Source organism: Acanthochromis polyacanthus, chromosome 1 (genome assembly GCF_021347895.1).
Source record: "Acanthochromis polyacanthus isolate Apoly-LR-REF ecotype Palm Island chromosome 1, KAUST_Apoly_ChrSc, whole genome shotgun sequence".
Classification (NCBI taxonomy): Eukaryota; Metazoa; Chordata; class Actinopteri; family Pomacentridae; genus Acanthochromis; species Acanthochromis polyacanthus.
In genome coordinates this window covers 32,270,300-32,294,389 of record NC_067113.1, presented here as the reverse complement: position 1 = coordinate 32,294,389, position 24,090 = coordinate 32,270,300, and the positions used below count along the sequence as shown (strand labels likewise).

General features: G+C 40.0%; 1 protein-coding gene across 5 annotated transcripts in view; it reads left to right on the top strand.

Moving 5' to 3' along the window:
• slc4a11 (solute carrier family 4 member 11) overlaps positions 1–24,090 on the top strand; it is a 173,151-nt gene that overhangs the window by 34,851 nt on the left and 114,210 nt on the right. For 2 of the 5 annotated variants that reach the window (XM_051952401.1, XM_051952340.1), the window contains exon 1: positions 2,218–2,421. The exons of the other annotated variants lie outside the window; for them this stretch is intronic. Coding sequence is in view for 1 of the 2 variants with exons in the window: in XM_051952340.1 (XP_051808300.1) it covers positions 2,385–2,421 (37 nt within the window). In the remaining variant the exon portion in view is untranslated. Of the gene's footprint in view, positions 1–2,217; positions 2,422–24,090 lie in introns of those variants that run through there. 5 annotated transcript variants of the gene reach the window in all.

Sequence of the window (24,090 nt, the reverse complement as noted above, 5' to 3'; positions counted from 1 at the left end):
TCTTCTTTCTGTTTTTACACAGCCTGCAGTTCAGTCGAAAACTTCCTACATTTTTGTCTCAGATATTTTTGATTAAATATCACAAATTTAAGCTGAGATTTGATTATGTTTTATCCGCAAACACGTGATTAGTTCGTGGAGTGTTGGAAATCTGAAAACCCAAAGGCTCTTTGCGTTTTCAGTTTCTGACTCTCATAAATGGTATCATATTTTTCTATCTATGTAACACACAGGAACGGACCTGAAAATCTATCACTTTGTTCAAAACAAAATGGTGCTTAACGCGGTAAAATATTTTTTTTTTTCAACATGACTTTTGGTAAAAAAAATTCGTCCAAAAAAAATTAAAAACTGCGTTAAAAATACCTTTGACCTCGACCAGACAAAGCTTTGAGAAAACCCATGTAAATTCGATGTCAAAACTTGCATCCTGATCAGGAATGGTGAACTCTGACTTTTGGTAGTGACTTGTTGTGCGGTTTTAACGAAATTCATGTAAACCTACGTTAAAATTTACAACTGAAATGAGCAGGAAGACGAGCAGACAACTGTCAAAACCAGTCATCTTTGGAAACCTGTAGCTCCGGCAGATTTTACAGTAGAAACTTCATCCAAAGTTTAAGCAGGTTTAACCCTTACAAGGCCATGTTTCTGGAGAAGTGCATATACTAAAACACATACTAAAACCACCTAATCCATAAAAATATCCATCAAGTCTTGCGAGGTCTCATTGTCGCAGACGTTCGCCATTGTGAATTTTGGCCGTGTTATTACGGTACGCGGCCCCGATAAAAGCTTCATAATTGCGGCTTTGTTATAACGGCTCATACGGTTTTATCATTTGAAATAAGCAAATTTGGGGCCAATGTTTATATCTTACCATTGGTCGACTTAAACATACGGGTGTGTGCATATTCTATGTTAATTAGCGAGCCGAGAATGTTCGGTTTCGGGTGTGTATACGAGTAAGCGTGAAACGAGTATACTCGGTCCCGGCTTTTTAAGGGTTAAACAAGGCTTTGAAGGTTTTTGCCTAAATCCATGTTTAATATCTTTTAAACTTTTTATGCAGTCGCAATTTAAGTTTTATGAGTTTTTTGAAAGTCATGGATTTTCTTCTGCTTGACTTGGTGAGTAATTTTTGGCCAAATAAATTTCACGTAAAAGTTCAGTTAACGTCTCGTTCTCACAATTTCGACTTGACAGCAGATTGTTCAAAACAAGATTCCGCTTCAGACGGTGAAAGAATTTTTCCCATACCATTGATAGTTTTGGAGCTGTGACGGTTTGTTCGAGGGTGTAATCCTAAAACCAACCGCCAAATGGTCCATTTCGGCCCGCGGGACGACTTTGCAAACGGTAGAAATTACAGAGAAGACATTAACTGCCAATTTGTAAAACTGTAAATTCTAAATACTTTCTAGATCTAGACAAGTTGTTTTGATCATAAAGTAAAATGCATCGTTCAGTTCCAGATAGCTGTGACTGAATGTTTTGTGATTTATTTTTTTTAGATAAACTGTGATCTGTCAGTTGCAATGCACATGTAAATGATCAACTGAGGCACAAAACTGTTGAAATTGAACGTATTTTTCTTAAGAAATTTCAGGGTGATCATAATCCATCCATTCTCTATACACCGCTTAATCCTCATTAGGGTCGCGGGGGGCCGGAGTCTATCCCAGCTGCCTTGGGCGAAGGCAGGGGACACCCTGGACAGGTCGCCAGTCCGTCGCAGGGCTACATATACAGACAAACAATCACACCTACGGGCAATTTAGAATAATCAATTAACCTCAGCATATTGTTGGACTGTGGGAGGAAACCAGAGTGGGTGATCATAATGTTTTGTAAAAAGATAATTCATTCAATGTGATCATTTTCAGAATGTGCATTTTTTTTGTCCTCCGAATAGGGGTCTGACGGAAAAAATTTGTTGTGAAAAAAAATACTGTGGCTGATCAGCGTACACATGCACGTCAATGAGCCGAGTTGAGTCAGAATTCTTCTTGCATGGACCGAAGAGGTGTGTCTTGACGCCAGGTTTGAATCAGCGTACGACGAGCCGCTATAGGCTGCAGGTCGGTGGGCTGGGATAACAGAACCAGCAGCAGAGAGAGGGAGGAGGAGGAGGAGGAGGAGGATAAGGATGACGATGATGATGGGGAGGCACTAGGACCCAGCGGCTGCAGCGTGAGTAGGCAGCAGCAGAGTGGGGCTGAGTCACTGCATGTGTCTGAGCTTCAGTCAGAAAGCGAGCAGGGAGCAGAGGTGATCTCACACTCATCAGCACAGGATAACACAACCATGATGGGTTGACTTGGGGGGGGTGGGAGGCGGGTTGGAGAGAGGAAGTGTGCATTCGGCCACCACTTGCTTCAGCCATGGAGACCAACAAAGTTCTTCATTTCGTGCCTTCGGGTAAGTGGATCCATCCGAGCTGCTGCTGCTGCTGCTGCTTCTGCTGCTGCTGCTCCTCAGCTGTGCTTTCACTGGGGAAGAACCTCCGGGGTTCCCTACCTTAGTGAAACCTGAGAACCACCCCTACCACCACCACCACCACCCCTCCACCACCACCTCCTCCTCTCTCCTGTGCAAAACATGTGCAGCCCACTTCCACTCTGGCAGATGTTTTGCTCTTACTGTACATACTTGCTGCTGTTTGTTCTTTGTGCGTACTTAGGAATGTGACAGAAATCCTGTTTTTCTTTTGTTTTTTTCCCCCTTTCCAGTGGAGGCGGGGTTGCAGGAGCCCTCCTTGTGCTTGCTTACATGTTTTTTTATTTTCTTGTTGCATCTTTGTGTTTCTCGTTTACGCGTGCTATGCGACACGAGAAGGTCCCCGTGTCGTATTTCATCTGTTGAGAAACTGAACCTTTTGGAGAAACAATCGAAGCCAGCCAGACACACAGACAGACAAGAAAGAAAGCGAGAGCGAGGCGGTATACCTGTCGAGCGCGGACAGCTGGAATGCAGGGAGGAAGCTCTGGGTTCTCACTTTCTCATGTGTTGCACTGGCGTAACAGACAAACAGAGGAGATCCAGGAACGGTGTGTGTTTTTGTGCAGGTTTTGGTTTTTTTTTGGGTATGAAGACAGACAGGTTAGAGGAGACCCAGGCGAGCTTCTTCCACCTTTCGCCGAAAGTCCTCCGAGAGCCCCGGAGAGCATTCGGAGGTGTGATTCAGCCTCACTTTCACTCTGTCTGGAGGAAGGAAGGAGGGTTGAGTGGCGGGATGCTGCGTCTCATTGCTGTAGCGGGGAGGATAATGACTGCGAGTGCGGGGACATGATCTTTTTGCGGTGTGCTGCGCGGCGAGTTCAGTTTTGCGCGAGCGTCACGCAACCGTGCACGCCAACTAACATCCCCGAGCGCGTGTTGGGGCGTGATGGACGGCGCCGTGGCTCGTTCTCTCAACGCTCATTTGCATTCATTTGCTGAGGAGCTGATTAGAGGCAGGTTTGATCCGGTGTTCGAAAAGATTCGGAGGCAACAACAGCAGATCCAGTTAATTGTCTCCTTTTTTTTGCATGTCGTTTGGCGTAACCTTGGGTTTAAACACGGATAATAACGACACGATGCAATGAGCCTTGATTAATCCAACAGCGGGGAACAGGAAACAAAGATTTCAGAAACCTCGACAGAAAAGCTCGTCCAAATTCCTCACCGTCTTGCACACATCTGCACAGGTTCTTTCAGGAGCAGCAACAGATCCATCTCCAGGTGTTTGATGGCCTTATTGATCACCACCAGTGACTCAACAATTACTTTCCAGAGGATTAGATTTTTTTTCTTCCACACTCACTTTGCTGCCCTCTGGATTTTCAAATAAAGCAGAGCAAGCTGTTCTGTGCAGCACATCTCAGCACACTTAGCAGGAACACTGTGTCCGCCTAAAAGCACAAGAAAATCTTGCTTTTTTTTGCATCCGAGCATTAGGGAAACCCCTCACTGGCTGTGTTTTTAGTGTGTGTTTTTTCTCGCCAAAGAAACTTCCCAGATTGTGTGATTATCGGCGGCGGATGCTGACAGGTGAAGGAGCAGCTGGCGGCGAGCGAACGGGTCGGGAGACGTGGGATTCACTCGGCGGAGTTGTAAATTACCGCCGAGCTTCCACATGTAATTACACAGTGTGATAATGCCGCAGCCGCTCCCGGTGCCGTCCTGATAAACCTCCCGTTTTTCGTGTGGGTTTTCAGAACACGCGTCAACAGATTTCTGCAGATTTAAACAAAGCAGCGTCAGAATGTATAGACGTGATTAAGAATTAAATGCATCTGCAGTTATTTTTCCTTTTGTGTCATTTTTTTAAAACCTCTGTGGAAGAATATAGTGATGATAAGAAGTCCGGAGATTAGTTTATCAGTTAATCCTCAGAATCCTTCAAAATAAAACATGTCAGAAAGAAACTGACTTTAATATAGCTCTGTATATTTTTGAGTAATACTTCCATCTTTTTATTAATGTTCATTTTTTATCTGTATTTCCCAATCTGAGCTGGCTATATTTCAAAACTCATTTGCATTAATGTTCATTTCAGCGTTGAAATGTTTAATGTCCATTCAGCATTATTTAAATTGTTTTGAATCAGAGCTGCAACGACGAACCGATCAGTCGTCAGCTGGTAAATTAATCCACAACTACTTTGATTGTAGATTAATTAAGGAAAAAATAGTCCAGATTTTCTCATTTCAGCTTCTTAAATTGGAATATATTACAAATATTTTATGCGTCTTTGACAGTCAGCTGAATATCTTTGGATTGTGGACAAAACACGACGTTTTCAGGACGTCATCTTGGATCTTTGGTCAATACTGATCGATATTTTTCATCAGTTTCTGACATTTTGTATCAGATCAAACATTAAACTGATTAAACCTCTGGACCTCACAACACACTGGTAGGTTAAAAAAAACACTTTGTCTTTACAAACTTACCAAAATCACACCATTTGTCTGAACCAGAAACTGGAAAAATTGAAAGAATCAACAGATTTCCAACTTTCCAACATTCTTTGAATCGCTCATCTTTGTCAAACCATTTTGTTGGCTTAAAATTGTGAAATCTCATCAAAATCACCATTTTTCTGAGTCAGAAACTCGAAAAACAGGAAGAATCATAAGATTATCAGCTTTCCCATGGTCCATGAAGTAATCGTGTACAAAAATGAACCAAATCTAAGCTCAAAATCATGATTATTTTTACAAAAATTGTGTTGTAAATGTCTCTTTTAAAAATAAATTTCAAATAAATCCTTTGCTCCAGCCATAATCTGTAATAAACAAAAAAAATCTGCACTTGTTGCACAAGGAAAACAAATAACGACTCAAATGTGATCAAGTGTCACTTTGCAAAAATTCAGAGATTTTTCAGCTGAACTGCAGGCAGTGTTTACGCAGAGAACATAGGAAGTAAGCGTGGAAAGAAATTTAAAAACACAAGTGGTAAAATAGCTATGACATGGTACGATTTTTCAGAAAGGATCGACAGATGTTCAAATTTCCGACAGTCCTTGAACTACTCATCTTAAACACGGCGTTTGGTGATGAAACATAACAAAATCTAAACTCAAAATTGTGAAATTTTAACAAAATCGACTTTTTTTTAGAGCCAAAACCTTTAAAAACAAAGTATCACTGAATTTTTAGGTGGCCCATGGTCCTTGAAATTATCGTGTGTGTCGTGTGGTTTGAAAAATAAAAAATTCTGCACTTCTTGTCGCAACAGGAAAACAAACGGTGAGTGAGCTGTGATCAAGTGTCACTTTGCAAAAATTCAGGGACTTTTCGGCTGAACTGCCGGCTGTGTTTACGCAGAGAAGATAGGAAATAAGCATGGACAGAAATGAAAAATGTAAGCAGCAAACTATCTATAATGTATAGAGAGGCACATTTATCCAGCATTGGCAACACCTGTAGGCATTTTGCAGGTATTTTACATTTTTTTGGACATTATTATAGTTCTCCTTCCTTCTAGTCATGGTGGTGCTGTTTCCATAGAGGTGGAGGACTTTATATCGCAGTAAAAAAGTGACAGGAGCATAAAATCGCCCAGAAACTGCATCAAGTTTGGAGGGTTAACCAGCAGATTAACGGACAATAAAAATAATCGCCGGCTGCAGCCCTGTTTGAATACATAATTATGTTCTTCTCGAGATGAATTTCCAGCTTCAAAGTGTTGACTGAGGATGAAATGATGCAGCTCTGCAAAAAAAAAAACCAACCCAAAAAACCCCTGTCATCAAACTGTCATCACTGCAAATCCAGCCACTCGAGCAGAAATCCGCGTCTCTTTAAACACTTCTGATTAACTATCATAATCACAACATAAAAGGCAAAGCCTCCCGCCGGCCCGGGTGTCAATCTGGAGGCGTGACAGACAGCCGGGTAATCAGCGCTGCAGCCGTGACCCGCAGAGCCGCCGAGCATCAGCACGGAGGACACGCGGCGGCCGTGCGAATTAGTAGTTGGGCCATGTGGAAGTGGAAGGTGTGCGGGGAGGAAGACGGATGACGCGCTGCCGTGTGCATGCGTGCGTGTTGGCGCTGTAGATGTGACAGTGATCTCTGATCAGTATTCACCGCTGGCAGCAGATCTCACAAGCTCCAGCCTCCGAGCACAGCCATCTGGGCAGAGGAGAAGCTCGCATACAAATCATTATACTGTAAAAAAACACACACACACACGCACACACACACGCACACGCGCGTCGCCCAGATATCACGGAAACGTGACGAGGCACGAGCAGAGCTTTTACTCTTGAAAACCGGCGGATTTTCATCCCCACACGCTAATTACACACGCCATTCATTCCGTCGACGTAATTTGTTGGTTTGCGCTCACAAAACAATTATGTAGACGTGTCAACACAGACAGTCATCATGCACAGTTCAGGGAACACGGAATGAGGAAGACCACACATTGATTACACATTCACACCAACACGCCTTCTCTGCTTTGTGCACGTTTACTTACATACAAGACCACCGGCTACTGTTTTGATTAGCGATTAATTAAGAAGTAAAGGTCAAAATTCTCTCATTCGAGCTACTTAATTTGTAATATTTTTAGGATTTTTTTCCATTTTTTCTACAATAAACTGTTTTTATTTGGGTTTTGGACAAAATATGGCATTTTTAGGACGATATTTCTGGGGCAAAAAAGGTCATTTCACAATTTTTACAGACTTCACAGACAAAACAACGAATGAGCGAACCTCAGAACCCACCAACAGGTGTGAGAGGCGTGTTGTTGTTACAAAATTGTCAAAATGGCACCAACACAAAGGATCGCCAGATCTTCAACTTTCCGACATTCCTTGAACTATTCATCTTGGCTTTAGGTCATAAAAAATTACCAAATCTGAGCTTAAAATTGGGAAACTTCAGCAAAATCACCTTCTTTTTTTTTTAATAGCCAAAACCTGTAAAAACGTAAATAATGATAGCATTGTTAGCTTTCCCACGGTCCTTGAAACCATCGTGTATCATGTGTAATTGGAAAATGCACCAAACTGAAGATTAAAATCATGATTTTTTTTGTTGTTTTTTTTAATAAAAATCACACTTAAATTGAAACACTTTCTTTGGTTTGTGCACGTTTACGGACATACAAGACCATCGACAACTTTTTTGACAATTGATTAAGAAATAAACGTCAAAATTCTCTGATTCCAGCTTCTTAATTTGTAATATTTTTATTTTTTTTCCATATCTCCTACAGTAAATGGGTTATCTTTGGGTGGCGGACAAAACATGTTGTTTTTAGGAAAATATCTTTCGGGCAAAATAAACAATCATTTTTTACAGACTTTACAGACAAAACAACGACTGAGCGAACCAGAAAACCCACTAACAGGTGTGAAAGGCGTGCTGTCTGGACAAAATTGCTAAAATGGCACAATTTGTCAGAGCTAGAATCAGTAAGGATCGACAGGTTTTTAAAATTTCTGAACGTCCTTGAACTACTCATCTTAGACATGGTGCTTGGTCATGAAATGTAGCAAAATTTAAGCTTCAAATTGTGAAACTTTATCAAAATCGCCATTTTTCTGAGCCAGAAAGTGTAAAAATGGAAAGAATCCTAGCATTTTTTTTTTGCTTTCCCATGGCCCTTGAAACCATCGTGTGTCATTTGCAATTCGAAAATGCGCCAAACTCAAGATGAAAATCATGATTTTTTTGTTGTTGTTTTTGCAAAAATCCCACTTCATAAATTATCTGAGCCAGAAGCTGCAAAAGCAAAGAATCATAGAATTTTCCGAATTCCCACGGTCTTTGAACGAATCACTTAAGACGTGCAATTTCAAAACGAACCAAATCTAAGCTGGAGAAATGTTCCCAAAATTACTGTTTATCAGACACTGGAAAAACTGAAAGAATCATGGAGTTTTAGGTTTCCTACAGTCCATGAACTAATCACATATCATACATGGTTTTAAAAAGCACCAAATTCAAGTTTACAATCAAGGTTTTTCACAAAAATAACTGAATTCAATGTCTCAGTGAATAATTCACCAAAAATAACCCAAAATCTAAGCTTAATATGGTGAAATTTCATCAAAATCACTATTTATCAGAGTCAGAAACTGTAAAAACAGAAGGAATCATAGAATTGTAAGGTTTCCCACGGTCCTTGAACTACTCGTTTATGACATGCAATTGGAAAATGAAGCAAATCCAAGTTTAAAATTGTCAAATGTAATCAAAATCACAGTTTATTGGAGCCAGAAACTGTAAAAACCAGAAACAATGACAGGATTTTCAGGTTTCCCAAAGTCCAAGTATCATGAATGAGTTTGAAAACGGACCAAAGTCAACACTGTTACAGTGATTTTCCCCAAAAATCACTATATTCTACTTGTCTTAGTTAAAATTCACCAAAAACAAACCCTTGGCTCTAACCAAATTCTGCAAAAAACAAACTGAATATAAATACTGTGTGCTCCTCTTTGCCACAGGGTTGACATTAGTGACTCAGCTTTGACCAGCAGTCATGTGAGAAAAACTACACGAGGCGCAAATGTGTTCACAGATAAAGCAATTTTTGGAAAACACACCTATTCCAACCCGCACAGACTCACATGAACACACTGCTCGCGTACAAACTCGTTTCTCCGCATATTTCAGTCTATAAAACGCACGAACACAGTCGTACTCGGACAGCTGTCTATTTTTGGAACAATAAAGGCAGAACAGGCTTCAGAAGTGTTTGAAACCAAGACATCCACAACCAGTGTGTCCAAACGTTTGACTGGTAGCGTACAGGGTGGGAAAGCAAAAATACAACTATACAACTATAAATGGGTAGAACTTTTTTATTCTTTGGAGTTTTGAACTGATTTCTTGAAGAACACAAATTTAAAGCTTTCAGAACATGTTTATTCAATCTGTCCTCCATCAGCCATGATGAAGGCCTCGATACAGCCTCTGAAAGAGGCACAGGCCCTCCTGATATCCTCCTTGGGGTAGGCCTCCCATTCCCTGGAGAATGCAGCCTTTAAGTAAATCCATATTGGCATAGGGGTGGCATTAGTCCTCAACTCAATGGCGCCCCATCAGAAAAAATCCAGGGGGTTTAGATCAGGTGAGCTCGGGGGCCAAATGCCTTTGGGCCAGAAGTTCACCATATTCTCCTCACAGAACTTTTGGACCTTGATTGATTTGTGAGCAGGAGCCCCATCTTGCTGCCACACAAAGTTGTTGTCAGGGTAGGTGGCCTTCAGCCAGGGCAAAACGGTGTATCTCAGAACTTTGTGGTACACATCAGCCCCAATTTTCTGATCTGGCTTGAAGAAGTAGGGGGGCATCTTATTGCCATCTGAGCCCAAGACTCCCAGGACCATCTGGAGGTCTCTTGGTGCCCAAACTGGATTGTCTGGCATGCTGGATGTGGCGAATGGTCCTCTCACTGATGCCAACAATCTTGGCAATGTCCTTCTGAGGGATTTGGGCATCCAGGAGATCACAAACCCTGTTGTGTTTTGCTTGTTGCTTGCTCACTTCACAATGCACCAAGGTCTGACAAATACTAAAAAGATTGGTTAAAGGTAAGGAACTTTGATTTAATTATTGCTTTGATGACCCTCACCGTTTGGGCAGGACATTCAAATTAGTCAAGAGGACATTTTTGCTTCCCCACCCTGTACAAGTTGTTAGAAATTCAACAACTCACAAAAAATATTGTTTGTACTTTAAAATGTTTATTTGAATCAGTTAATTTGAATTTCTATCTTCCGATTATGCAGGAATATGCAAATGACAGAGCGTGTTTGGTGTTTTGGTGCAGTTTTGGTGGCCTGGTGCAGCCATAGTTTCCACTATTTTTATTTCTTTAAAAGACGGAAATGCACCGTAGTATATTTACACCCAGTTATCTGCATATCTGCGGCTTCTTCGCGCCATTAATAAACTGTTAGAGCATCTAAAGGAACTGATGTGTTCGACCACAGTTGTCAACAGACCCTAAAACACCCAATTAAATTCACTTTATGTGGATATTTGTCCTCCTTAAGGTGAATCCTGCACATGTCGGCCATTAAATGTTGCATTTACATGTAAATCGCTTGTTTTGTGAGCATATTTGTGCATATCATGAGGCTTTTCTGCAACATTTCGAGGAATTTATTCAGATTTCTGCTCCATCTATGATAGATTATTTTTTTATTATTCCTAATAAAGCTATTACTCTGCCACATTTTATTCCCCGTCTCGTCTAAGGTTCACTTTATTACACAGCGATCACATAAAAATGAGATGGCAGAGAGACGTGAATCAATATGTGGATCTTAATATGATTAATTGAGCCCATTTTGGACTCAAGTCAAAGCCAGAGTCCAGTGTAATGTGATGTACTTTAGTCCTCTATGTGGTATTATAAAGAAAGCTTCTATTTAGTTGGATCTTTTTGGTTCAAAAAATGGTAAAAACCAATCATATTTAGCAAAAACTGACCGAAATGCATTTCTAAAACCAAATCTGCATTCTGTTTTTACAAATTGAATCAATATTGCTGTATTTTGCAAAGTATTTTTCACTGCAATCTGCGAAATGAAGCCAAAGAATCGGCGTCTGAGCAGATAAACTCGACACAAAAGCTCCTCTGTTTTCCCCGTTAACGTCCAAATTAAATTACTCGCCAATGTCAAGGACTTCTTCCAGACAAAACAAGCCGGTTCCGATTGTCAACAAAATGCTCTTTATGTTGTGCTGCATTTTTGGTCTTTATGCTTAGAAAAAAAAGAGCTTTTGGAGCCACTGGATCTTTTCTGAATTCCCCCCTGAATGTGGAATTTACAGTTAGCATCGCGCACTTTGCAAAATAAAAGCCTTTTTGATTCCACGTGTCTTCACTGCAGCTCCAGATGTGGAAGGATCTCTAACTGATCAAATGCGATTTTTAATCCAAGAAGAACCATCAAAAAATGAGAAATGAGCTGGATCCAATTATAGAAATCGCTATTTTTAGTCTCACAGCCACCAACAGTTATTAGGAAGTTGCTTTTTATTCACCAGAATTAGATGTAAAGCTTTTGCTTCTGCAAATTTTGGGGCCTTTCGGTACAGATTTGATCCACTTTTGACCGCGGTGTCGTATTTTAATCTAACTTAACAAACAGTGGAGGCTTTTAATCTGAAAATAGAGCAGATTTCTGGCTGTTGTTGTCTTGAAATGTAAAGAAAGCAGCGTTGGTGGCCCTGCAGTTCACTGCCGCTCTGCTGCCAGACTTTGGATCAAACTACAGGTTATTCACAGGAAGCAGAATGCCGAGCTGAGCCGAGGTGTTTGTTTCAGTTCCTGTTTATTGTCGCTCCGCTGAGACGCTGCAGCATTTCCAGCTCGGAGTCGTTTGTACAGTTCGGCGCTACTTTCTCCTCTGCGGCGAGTTTAATTTAAAACCAGAAAACACGCTGAGCTGCTCCATCCAAACAGCCCTTTTTACCCAACATAGTAATTATTGCAAGATGTCTGCGGATGATGGATCCTCAAACCTTTGATCGTAAAGCTCCTTTATGGGAGCAGAGACGTCAGTACACTGTAAAATAAAATCGACAAGTAGATTTTTCTCCAATGTTGTTCATATGGATTTCTGTAAAGTACGGGAAATTTTTACTTTTTGAAACAAATGTGTTGTAAAAATGCTGTCAAAATATGCAACTCACTGTATCCTACACTATTTTTAAACATTTTAATGTCTTAATTCAGGAAAACAAAACACAAAATACACAAAAATAGTAGAATATTATCAGAGAGCAGCACTCCTCCAAGGCTGCTCAGTCGTCGTATCATTTCCTACCGATGAAATCTTGAAAATGACTTTACGCTGAGCACAGGCGTGTGTTATGCATGTGTACTTTATGTACGGATACCAAATAGCGTGATCTAAATATGTAGCAGGGGGCAGGAATTGATGGGACTCAGAAACACCCCCACAATTAATCAGTTGTTCCATGTGTCATTTCCAAAGGATAAGTCCTGATAAGTCCACAGCAGTAGAATTGTAGTAGGATCACAGTCATGTGATCATCAGCAGAGAGCTGACGTAGTGTTCACGTGTTGTCATGGTTACAGTGACGCCGTGCCGCTATCTCGCAATGATGATAATAATAATAATAATAATAATATAATTAAAGAAAAATAAAATAATAATTTGATAATAATGAAAAAATATTTTAATAGTTTATTTAAATTTTATTTTAATATTTTACCGCATTTTTAAATTCGGTATGATTTGCTGCCAGATATTTGATCTTTTTTGTTGCAGCATAAATGCCGGTTATAACACAGACTCAGCAGAAAAGCTGTTGGTGCAAACATCCACAGTCTCCTGATTACAACCTGAACCTGCAGAGACATACGGTTGACACACATGCGTGTGGGATCATGCGTGACCTACACACTGAAACTCGGCTCATTCGGAGCTGCAGAAACATGTTGCATCATGTGTGAGAGCTGCAGACGCTTTTCCTTCCTCGCTCTGAGGTTACCGAGCTGCTGCTGCTGCTGCTTTCAAACAGTTACATTCACACTTAGAGGTCACTGGCACCGTTTCTTCACACTCTTCTTCATGTCCTTTTTGTCCTTGGCAGATGCCGTAGCGGGCTGGTGCAAGTTACGTAGCACCAAAAATGCCTCAATAATCGGAGGCGTTTAGTGCAGATTTTGTAATACGGATCGCTACAGAAGCAGTTCAGTCAATCTGACCTCCAGTTTAAGACAGAAAATAGACAGAAAACACTTAACGTGCAGTGTCAGGTGAAGGATTAAGCATTCTGAGGTGGAGAACAGCTGCAGATACGACTGCAGAGAGGTCGGTGGGTCGACTCCCGCCGGCAACAACACCATAAAAAGTTCAGAATACTCGTGTTTTTAAATAAAGAGAAAACATCTGTAAGCTCAAGTGAGATTTAGAGAGTTAATTCTGTAAAACAAAACAATACAACAGATTAAAATAAGCTAGTTTCCCTGTTGTGAGCAGGAGCACCACTACACTGAATACGCTGTAAAATGTGATGTACAAAAATGGACTTTAAATAATTTTTTTTTCTGTTTTTCATGAGTTGCTATAAAATACAGAAAAAATACCTTTTTTTAAAAACAAATCTGCTGTAAAAGTAGAGTCAAAATATGCAACTTATATTCATCTTTTGAACATTTTAGAGGCTTCATTGAGTAAAAGAAAACAATGAAACACATTAAAATGCAATAAATCAAAAAATATTGTGGCAGTTATTGTATGAGCAACACATGCATTCTTTTCTGAAACAACAAATGGGAACAAAAAACATTTTAAAAATTATATCATAGAAAAGTTTACTTTTACTTATAAATAATTCTGCGAAATAACATAATTATAATAATGAATAAGACAGCAATATTCAAATTGTGCATTTTAAATGTATTTATGTTGTATTTTATTTGTTTTTAAATATGAAAATTCTACTTAAAATTGGAATTGAAAACAAATGTGAGTATTAGGATGAAATTAGGGTTTGTTTAATTGTATATCACAGAGTAATTCACATTCTTTGACTTTTAGAGGAGATTTTCCTGTATTTTACAGAAGCACATATGAAAGACATGGGAAATGCTGTATTTATTTATTTACTGTAAATCCCTGTAAATGATATTTTACAGTGTACTCAAACATTTTTAATGTGTTTTATAGTTTTATCTGAGTTTAGTTTGACTAAATCAAAACTGTAAAATGTTTAAAATTGTACATAATATCATAAATTATATCATTTGGCTGCACTTTCACAGCAGATTTATTACAAACTAAGTTTATTTTCTTGTATTTTGCACATGTATTCTCTTATTAAGGAAATCACGGGGGAACACTGTGTTGATTTCATATCTGTAGATTAATTTTTTTTTCACACTGCTGAGCCCTGTTTGTAGCTGAAACTTCCAAAAAAAACCCATCGTATTCCCACACTGTGCATGAGGGGGAAGAAGGCAGGAACAACAGAGCTGCATGTACAGTAGAGCCATTATGGCGTTTTCTCTCCTGCTGCTTCGCATCGATTTAGTCTAGAAACTGTGTCTGTGGCGTTCTGCGGGGGGACACCGGCGAAAGAAAAGCAGCGAGATGTGCCGGCTGAATGTATATACAGCGCATAGAGGAGGAAGGCTGTGTGGAGAAACAGCAGCAGACTTAAAAGCGAGATGGTGGCCTGGCTTTAATCGAGCCGGAGGAAGAGGAGAATGTGCAAGCAATTAGTAGGAATCCCCCAGCACTGGAGCTTTTCTCTTTTTTTTTCTTTCATTCCCCCCTTCTATGAAAATCGAGGCAGCCAATTTCTTCAGTGTGTGTGTGTGTGTGTGTGTCGATGCCGCTGCAGCTCCTGAACATAATCCTGAACCTGTAGGAGAATATTAGTGGACAGAACAGCAGAGATGGGAAATGAGATCTCCACAAACAGAGTGTGCAAGGACAGGAGAGAAAAAAGAGGAAAAAAAGATGAAATGCTTGCAGGTGGAGGGATTTAAACTCGAGCGTGTTCTCCTGCGCTCACCTCAGTCACGATGCCTTGTCATGGCCAGACAGACTCGGATTCATGTGCGAACCGGCAGCTCACTATTACTATCAATCCTCCCAGGTGAAAGGAGCAGAGGATTACCGCAGAGCTGCTTAATGCACAGACCCGACGCCACCGGCAGAGACTTCAGCTCATATTATAGGTCTGAGAAAAGCGGGAACGGGCCGATTTTTTTCCTGCACAAATGGAAATTATCAGCGGTCGGAATGAATGACACTGAGCGGGTCTTTCTGCAGGACACACATCTTAAATTAATAACATGGCTCTATAGATCATTTTGGGACTTTCTGTATCATAGTTGACATTTTTGCTGTTTTCAGGCCTACACCAAACACCACATGGCATTTTTACAGAAAAATTCTTCTAAGTATTATATATACACAACTGAGTAAAATTGAAAGTTATTTCTAAAGATATTAGAGTAAACCTGCTGACATGTGATAAATCCACTACTTTATATTAAAACTAAAACTCAGAAAGCCTTGGAGTCTTGCCAGTCTCTTCTTTAGGAGGAAATGACATCATGTGGAGCAGGTCATGTGATCTGGAATTGACACACTTCCTTGAGAGGTGTTTTTGTAACGGGTAGCTTAAGCGAAAGCGATTTCTCGGACACAGACGCAATTTGATATTTGTGTTACATAAAAACACAAATTACCTCAGAAAAACACAAAATGACTCAGTGAGACACAAAATTATCATAAAAACAGACACAACGACCACAAACAGGCTGATAATGACCAAAAATGATTACAGACAAAGAAACACAAACTGACAAAGAAACACAAAATGACCAAAAAAGGCTCAAGAAGACACAAAATAACCACAGAAAGACACAGAATGACTCAATGAGAAACGTAATTATCATATAAAGATACAAATAGATGAGAGACACACAAAATAAGTACAAAAAGTTGCAAAATGACTACAGAGACACACAAAATGACCACAAAACACCTAAAACTACCACAAACAGACTGAAAATGGGCACAAAATGACCACAAAACAGTCCGAAAATGACCGGAAAAAAAAACAAAATGAGCACAGACACAAAACGACCACAAAAAGACACAACATGCCCACAAAAATGCACAAAATGACAAGAAAATGACACAAAATGACTCAGTGAGACAGATAATTATCATATAAAGACACAAAATGATGAGAGAGAGACTAAAAACTACAAAAACATTGCAAAATGACCACAAAAACATGCAAAAGCATCACAAACAGACTGAAAACTTCTACAAAAGGACCTAAAATGCCCACAAAACATGACCCATACATAAATACACTGATTTTTTTCTGCACAAATGTAAATTATTAATGTTCAAAATGAATGACATGGACCGTATCTGTCAAAAATATGGCTTCTTAAAGACAAATATATTTTATAAAAAAGGAAAAACTTTTGTACAAAACTCAAAATTAAAAAAATAAATCTCAATTGCTCATTTACAAAATGACTGACATTCAAAGTATCTGTCAGAAACATTTGAATTTGTTTTTGCAAGAGACACATCTCAAATATTTTGACTTTTTTTCTGATATTCTATTGTATTTTTTTAAAGAATTATTCTTCTATATTGTAGTTTTGTTACTGTGCAGCCTTGAGAACCGTCGCTTTGCATTTTGCTGCTCACACTGTATGAATACAATCTATCGAAACATTTTAAAAAAACAGATTTTGCTGCACATTCCTATATCCTCTATATTTAAAATAAATAACACTGAGTTTTTGGAAGAGACGCGTCTTAAATTTCTATTTAAAAGCAGAATCAAACAGACTAAATTGTTGCATGAATGTAAATTCTCTGCATCCGAACTGACTGACGTTGAGCGAGGCTGTCAGAAATCTCTGTATTCCTCTTTGCCTTCCCTAAAATGATGTTGATCTGCTTCTAAATGGCTCTGTCAGGTTTTCCCGAGGCTCTGTCCTTTGAAGACTTTGCTTTGCTGCACCTTCGCCTGCAGCGTCTCTGCCTTCCATCGCTCCATCCTCACATACGTACCTTCAGGTCTCCTCTCATGTGCGCGTACGTTTGGACGTGGAAACACCTGTAGATCCACTAGAGGCTCTCTACATATTGATGTGTTAATGCACGGAGAAGCTGGAACGGACAGAAAGGCTGCAGCAGCATATGGCCGACTCACCCACGCACTGCTGGCAGCATCAGCTCGGCCAGCCTCCACCTGCTCGCCAGGCCACTCGGACCGAGCCAATCTAACGGTGGAGGCCTGCGGACACATCTGTCTGCAGCCCAGCCAGCAGCCCCAACCCTGAATCACACACAGTCACGTTTTCAGAGCTCGAACATTTGCTCTTAACGACTTCAAATCAGAATGTTAATTAGCAAATCAGAAAGGCTGCATTGTATATGTTCCGTCTCTCGTGGATAGTTTTGCAGATTAATGTCACTCTTCTTGTGTGACAGTGTGGATTTTCGTCTTATCTTGCTGTGGTGAAGCTCTATCACGTTTTTAGTGAATGTTGAAATTAACCAGAACTCTCATTTAAATAGGCTAGCTATCTTTATTTAAAATCACCAAAATTACACCATTTATTAACACCACAAAACTGATTTTTTTTTTAAATTTCAGATTTTCAACTTCCTGACAGCCCTTGAACTACTCATCTGCGACATTCCCTTCCATGTGAAGCATAGAAATCATGAAATTACAATCAAATCGCTTCATTCTAAACTCCAATTTAAACATTTTCCAAAAATAAACTTTTGCTCCAGTCAGATTCTGTAAAAAACAAACATTTCTTTGCTCCTTGGTGCAACTGTGAACCCTTAAAATACTCATCTGTGACGTGCAGTTCCATTGGAAAATGTGACCAAATGTAATTTTAAAATTGTGATATTTTATAAAAAATGTTTTATTCTAAAAGCCTAAATGACCTCCGACCACTGCACATTTGTTAAACCAAGCCAGAATCAGAGTGACTTATTACACACTTAGCTCATAGTAGAATTTAGCCAGTTATTTAATTATAATGCTGGATTTATTAACAATTTCCTAAAATTTATGACACCCACCTAGAGTGGACAAAACAATGAATTTGTTAATAATTTCCTTGATCGGTTGTTGAACTTAGCATTGAGGAATCCCTATTTGTTATACTGCAAAAGAGACGTGGTTGTTGTGTTTCCATAGAGATGCAGGACTAAACAGTAGAATTTAATCAGTTATTAAAATGTAGTGCCGCATTTATTAAGAATTTTCTCAAATTTATGACACCCGCCTGACAGTGGACATAAACAACGGAACTGTTAAGGATTGCCTTCTTGATTATGTTGTAAAAAAAAAAGACACTTTTGAGTTCTTTTTACTTCTAGTCGTTGTTCTGTTTCCATAGTGGTGCAGGACTTTTGCTGCTTTTAATACTGTGACAACCGCAGGAGTCGAGCTGAGAATATTGTGGAGATTTATCTGGTAAAGGGGCACCATGACAAAGTCTTCTGAGACACTTAATGACCTCCGACCAGCATATATCTGTTAAACCAAGCCAGAATCAGAATGACTGATTATGCACCCAATTCATAGTAGGATTTTATCTGTTAGTTATTCAATTGTAATGCTGAATTTATTAACAATTTACTAAACTTCATGACACTTGCCTTGCAGTGGACATAAACAACGCAACTGTTAAAGACTTCCTTGATCGGTTATTGATCTCAGCATTGAGGTATCCCTATTTGTCATACTGCAAAAGAGAGATTTTTGAGTTCTTTCTACTTCTAGTCGTGATTGTTCTGTTTCCGTGGAGGTGCAGGACTTTTAGATTGCAGTGAAAATGAGCCCGCAGTGAGCAGAAACTGCTTTGGGTTTCGGAGGATTACAAATTGATATTGCAAATCCAATCACAACATCTGTCAAAGAAATCACAATTAGGTATTTTCCACGAGTCCTTGAGGCTTGATGTTCAAAAAGTGTCTCCTGTGTGGACATAAATATGGAAATATGGTGAAAATCTGAGCACAGCCTCTGAAATTAAACATGTTGACGAAACCTCGAGTTACCAGAAGCAGCCTGAAGAAGGCGACTCGTGATTTAATTGTGATGTGTTGACACTTAGAAGTTTAATTATTCTTTTTTACGCCACTCACTTGTCACAACCAGCTTTAAACGTCTCCGCTTTTCCGTGTACGAATCCGTCGCTGAGAGAAACCGGGCAGAGCTCGCTGCAAACATGCGGTTCATTATACCCTTGAGTTTGAATAAGGATTTCTACCAATCTGTTTCAAGGAAACTGAAGGACAAAAGCAGATTTTTTTTTATTTTTTTCCACTGCTGCTGATGTGACTCATTGTACTTCAAGGTTCTCTGGATAAAAGCTTGCATCAAATAAATGTGAAGTTTACCTCAGATGACTGAATGGAGGATGGTACAGTTGCGATATATTTACTTTAGTGAAGGACTTAATTGTCAAAAAAGACCCAGAACATACAGATAATACTGATAAATTCTCATATATAGCACTGAACATTAGGAAAAAGGATGATAAGACGTCACACGCATGAGTATCTTGCATAACTATGACTTTAATTTGAAAGAAATCCAAGGAAATGGTGCATAATAAGGGATAGCGGTAGAGAATATGCAATAAAATGAAGAAAAAGAAGCAGATTTTCAATGGTGATTGGTATTTTCTTGATTAATTAGTATGAATTTGGCCTAAAAATGTGGAACTAACAGTCCAAAACTGAATCAGTTCATTATACATTACAAAGAAAAGCTGTAAATAATGAAGCTGCAACTCCAGAATGTCCGGCTTTGTTTTAAATTTCGTCCTGCACACATAAATACACAACGTCACATGCATTTTTTTTAAACTTAATATCGACCGCTTAGGTTTGAAATATTGATTGAAATTTACCGCCTCAAATCTGCAAGCGAACGTGTCGCCTCTGGAAAGATTATATTGACTACCGGCGTCTGAAAAAAAACGAAATTGGTTCGCCTGCGTCTCAATCTGCGGCCGCTCCGGTTTAGGATTCAGTATGAATTAACATCAAAGAGCCGGAAAAAGTACGGAGGAAAAAAACCCGCATGAAGGCTTTTGTTGACGGGCGGAGTTGACAACCGAGTGGAAAATTGCAGTCAAGAGTGTGAGAATCTGATGAGAGACCGGCGAGGACTTGTCCTGATGAAACCGACTGTGACCCTGTGAGGCTGTGAGGAGTTTAAGAATCAAGCCAAATCATGTTTCTTCACATATTACATCATCAAAACCAGATTTGGCCTGAAAAAAGAAGAAAAAAAAAAAAGCCTCGCTCATGTGCTTCTTAAACAGCTCAGTGGTTACGGCATGCCTCAGATTCTCCTTGTAGAACGGCGGGATGGTTTCCCACCTTAGTAATGAGTCCGTCCGATTTTGGCTGCTTATCTGGAAGCAGATTAGAACGGAGTCGCCTCCTCGTCTGCCTGCCGCATCCTCAGGCTTTCCTCGGCCAGCGTGGGGCTGATTCGCCCTCGCCTGGTGATGAAAAGGATAAGATAAATGCCAATAAATGTGGTTTTGGTGTCGAGGAGCACCGGTGAAGCTCCCTGTCCTCACAAAATGATGCCCCTTTAAACCTAAACTGTACACAACTCTAAATTCAGTTTGTGATGTTTCAAACTGACATATTTTGCAATTTATTTCACTGCTTTATTGCATGCAAGCAGTAATGAGATGGGACTCATCACACTGGTTGAACAAAAATGGAAGGGGAGCTTCAAATATGTTGTGACAGAGTCTTATTTTAACACTCTAAACCACAACATCCGCCAAAACACGTTATCTTTGCACCAAATCTCAAAAACAACACCACTTATCAGATCCAGAAAGTGCAGAAACAGAAACTACTCCTCTGTAATGAACTGTTCTAGCAGAAAACTTGTGATATTTCAGCAAATTCACTTTATTTTATGTGTTCTGTTTAAAAAAAATTGTCAAAAACAAACCGAGCACTCTAACTATATTCTGTGAAAAACAAAAGATTCTGTGCGTCTCAATGCAATTGTAAAGCTATTAATGACTCAGCTGCAGTTAAGTCACATGTCAAAAATTCTGCTGCAGTGTTTATACAGAACAAACAGGAGACAAGTATGCAAACATTATAAATGAGTGTCACAGAATACCTATAAAGTCACCATTTTCCCCTAGTTTTGGTAGAACCTGTTATCACTTAGAAAATAGTCTTTTAAATTTTTGTAAATAAATAATCAGAGAATTTCAACTTTTGTTTTTCTTGTGTCGATACTGGGTCCCAACCGGACGCCATTTTCCGAAGTAATACACACTTAAAGTATTGTCAATTAGCTGCGGTACCTTGTTGTGCCACCTGGTGAAGCCTCTTATTGTCAAATACCGGAGTGACAAAAGAAGGCGGGCTCTGTAATGTTGGAAAACATTGTTGGGGCTTAGCGAGTAAAGGGGCACCATGACAAAGTCTTCTGTGACACTTTATGACCTCCAATCAGTGCACGTGTTAAATCAAACTCGAATCAATTAGGATGGTGTTCATGTAGCCCAATGGTATACAGCTAACAGACACCATGGAGGCCTACATCTTGTGTCCTTGGTTTAAGACAGTAGTTTAAGTGAGTCAGTTTGTATGTACACTACCGTTCAAAAGTTTTGGTCACTTAGAAATGCCCTTATTTCTGAAAGAAGAGCAGTTTTTTCAATGAAGATCACATTAAATGAATCAGTTTAGACATTGATAATGTGGTAAATGACTGTTCTAGCTGGAAACGGCTAGCCTAGCCGCGCTAGACAACCCACGGCAATGAAATTAATTCTCTGCCAGGGTGGGTCTAGTTACCCTCCATAAGGCTCGAGGCTGGATTCTCCTAAAACTGGCCGACGAATCACCATGAAGTGTAGAGTCAGAAGGCGGGCGTAACTAAGTGACGACAGAGGCACGACGATTCTGACAGAAACAACTGGAAACAACTAGCCTAGCCACACTAGACAACCCACGGCAACGAATTCAATCTCTTCCAGGGTTGACAACAAAAACGACAACAGTCGTTGAGCTTCATTAGCACCGACTCTGAAGAATCTTTCTGTTAACATGTCTGTAATATACTTGAGCTTCACCCATTGACTGTATAAATAAGGCTTCACCGAACTCTCACATCCTCTGATTTCCTGCGCTCTCGGAACTACGTCAGCCTATTCGTTGCACTGATTGGTTGTATACCTACCCAATTGCTGCAGAGTGATTTGAAAGACAACCTTTTAGCCCGCCTTCCTCCCTGTCGAGAGTTCCTAGACCCTCACGTCTTCAGACCTGGGTCTAGAGCGGCTTGGCTAGGAAACGACTGATTTTTAATGGAATATCTCCATAGGGGTGCAGAGGAACATTTCCATCAACCATCACTCCTGTGTTCTAATGCTACGTTGTGTTAGCTAATGGTGCTGAAAGGCTCATTGATGATTAGAAAACCCTTGTGCAGTTATGTTAGCACATGGATAAAAGTGGGAGCTTTCATGGAAAACATGGAACTGTCTGGGTGACCCTAAGCTTTTGAACGGTAGTGTATATCAAAGATTCACAGCACGTCATCTCAAAGCGCGTAGCATAGTAAGCTACAGACCTTTTGAATTCTAAACAGAGAACAGAGAACCCAACAGTCTAAAGCTGCTTTCAGGTTCCCCATGAGCGATGGTGGGAAGGATAAATGTCCAGTGTTCTTTATTAATAATGCAATTAATTGAATATATTAAATGATAATGCTGGATTTAATAACATATTTTGAATTCATGGCACCTGCATTAAAATGGACATGAACGAAGAATCGATTGAAATTCGTCTTAATCCGGCCTGGATCTTATGTTTGGAATCAGGACATCCTTGATTGTGAAACTGCAACAAAAGACATTGTCAAGTTGTCTCTGCTTCTAGTTTATACCGTTTCCGACTTTGTTTTGCAGTGAAAATAGGTCAGCGAGAGCAAAAAACTGCTCAGAAAACTGCTTGAGGTTCGGAGTGAAACCGAAACCTGAAATAATTTTGGTTCCTCAGCTTAACCAAGCATCTCTAATGTAGTTATTGTTGTCAAGGTGTCAACCAAAGTGTGACATTTATCTAAGCCTGACCACAAAGTTTCAGTGTTCAAACCGAACCAAACATCAGGTGAAAGCCAAAAGTAAGCATTGAGTGAAAACGAAACTAGTTTTCCTGGTGAAAGTCCTGTTGCAGACTTCTGCCTCCATCCTTATGTAGACTCCGTGGCTCTGGGAATTTTTCCTGTTATGTCAAAGTTTTACTTTTCAAATGCATTTGAAAGTTGTACAGGAGTGTGACTTTTTTTTGGAGACAGGTTTGCTCTACAACATGCAAAGCTAATTTTACCTCTAGATGCTCGACTGTAGGGTTTATTTTCAGCCGTTTCTGTTTCGGAGAACGCAGTGACAAGTTCTCTACCCTCTGTCTAATAAACATGCAGGTCTGTGTGACAAGTAGCAGGTTCAGTGAAAATATAGAAGCACGAGGAACTAAAGGTGTGTTCAGACAAAACAAAATGCATCACTATGCCTTCTTACCTAACTCCACATGCCCCCCTCTTCTCGTACTGTAAATTGCCATTTACAGCATGTGGGTCATTAGCATCCCTGACTGCAGTTCTTTAAAATTCCTGCGGAGGAAAAAGACAACAAACAAAGGCCAAATGTGGGCCTGCAGCGGAGCGTCGGGAGGAATTCCCTCTCCGCTCGATGACCACAGCTCCAGAGGACGAGTACCAGGAGAGCCTCCGGGTACAATTAGCCAACAAAAGGTCCGGCCCCTTGTAGATTCCCCCACAAACGCAGCAGGAGGAAACCTTTTAATCTCATGCCCGCCTTCCTTAAGACTCCCAGCCTCACCTCTCCCATAAATTCCAGGGTTCGTCCCTCCTGGGGTTTTCTGGCATCTGCTTAGTATGAAGTACCTGCAGCTCACAATAGATGGAGGGGAAGCTGGCTCGGTTTCAGCCCGGATGGTTTATATGCACGGTCGTCTTGCTGTTGTTGTTGTCTTGGAGGATTTATGCTCACATCAAACACTTCT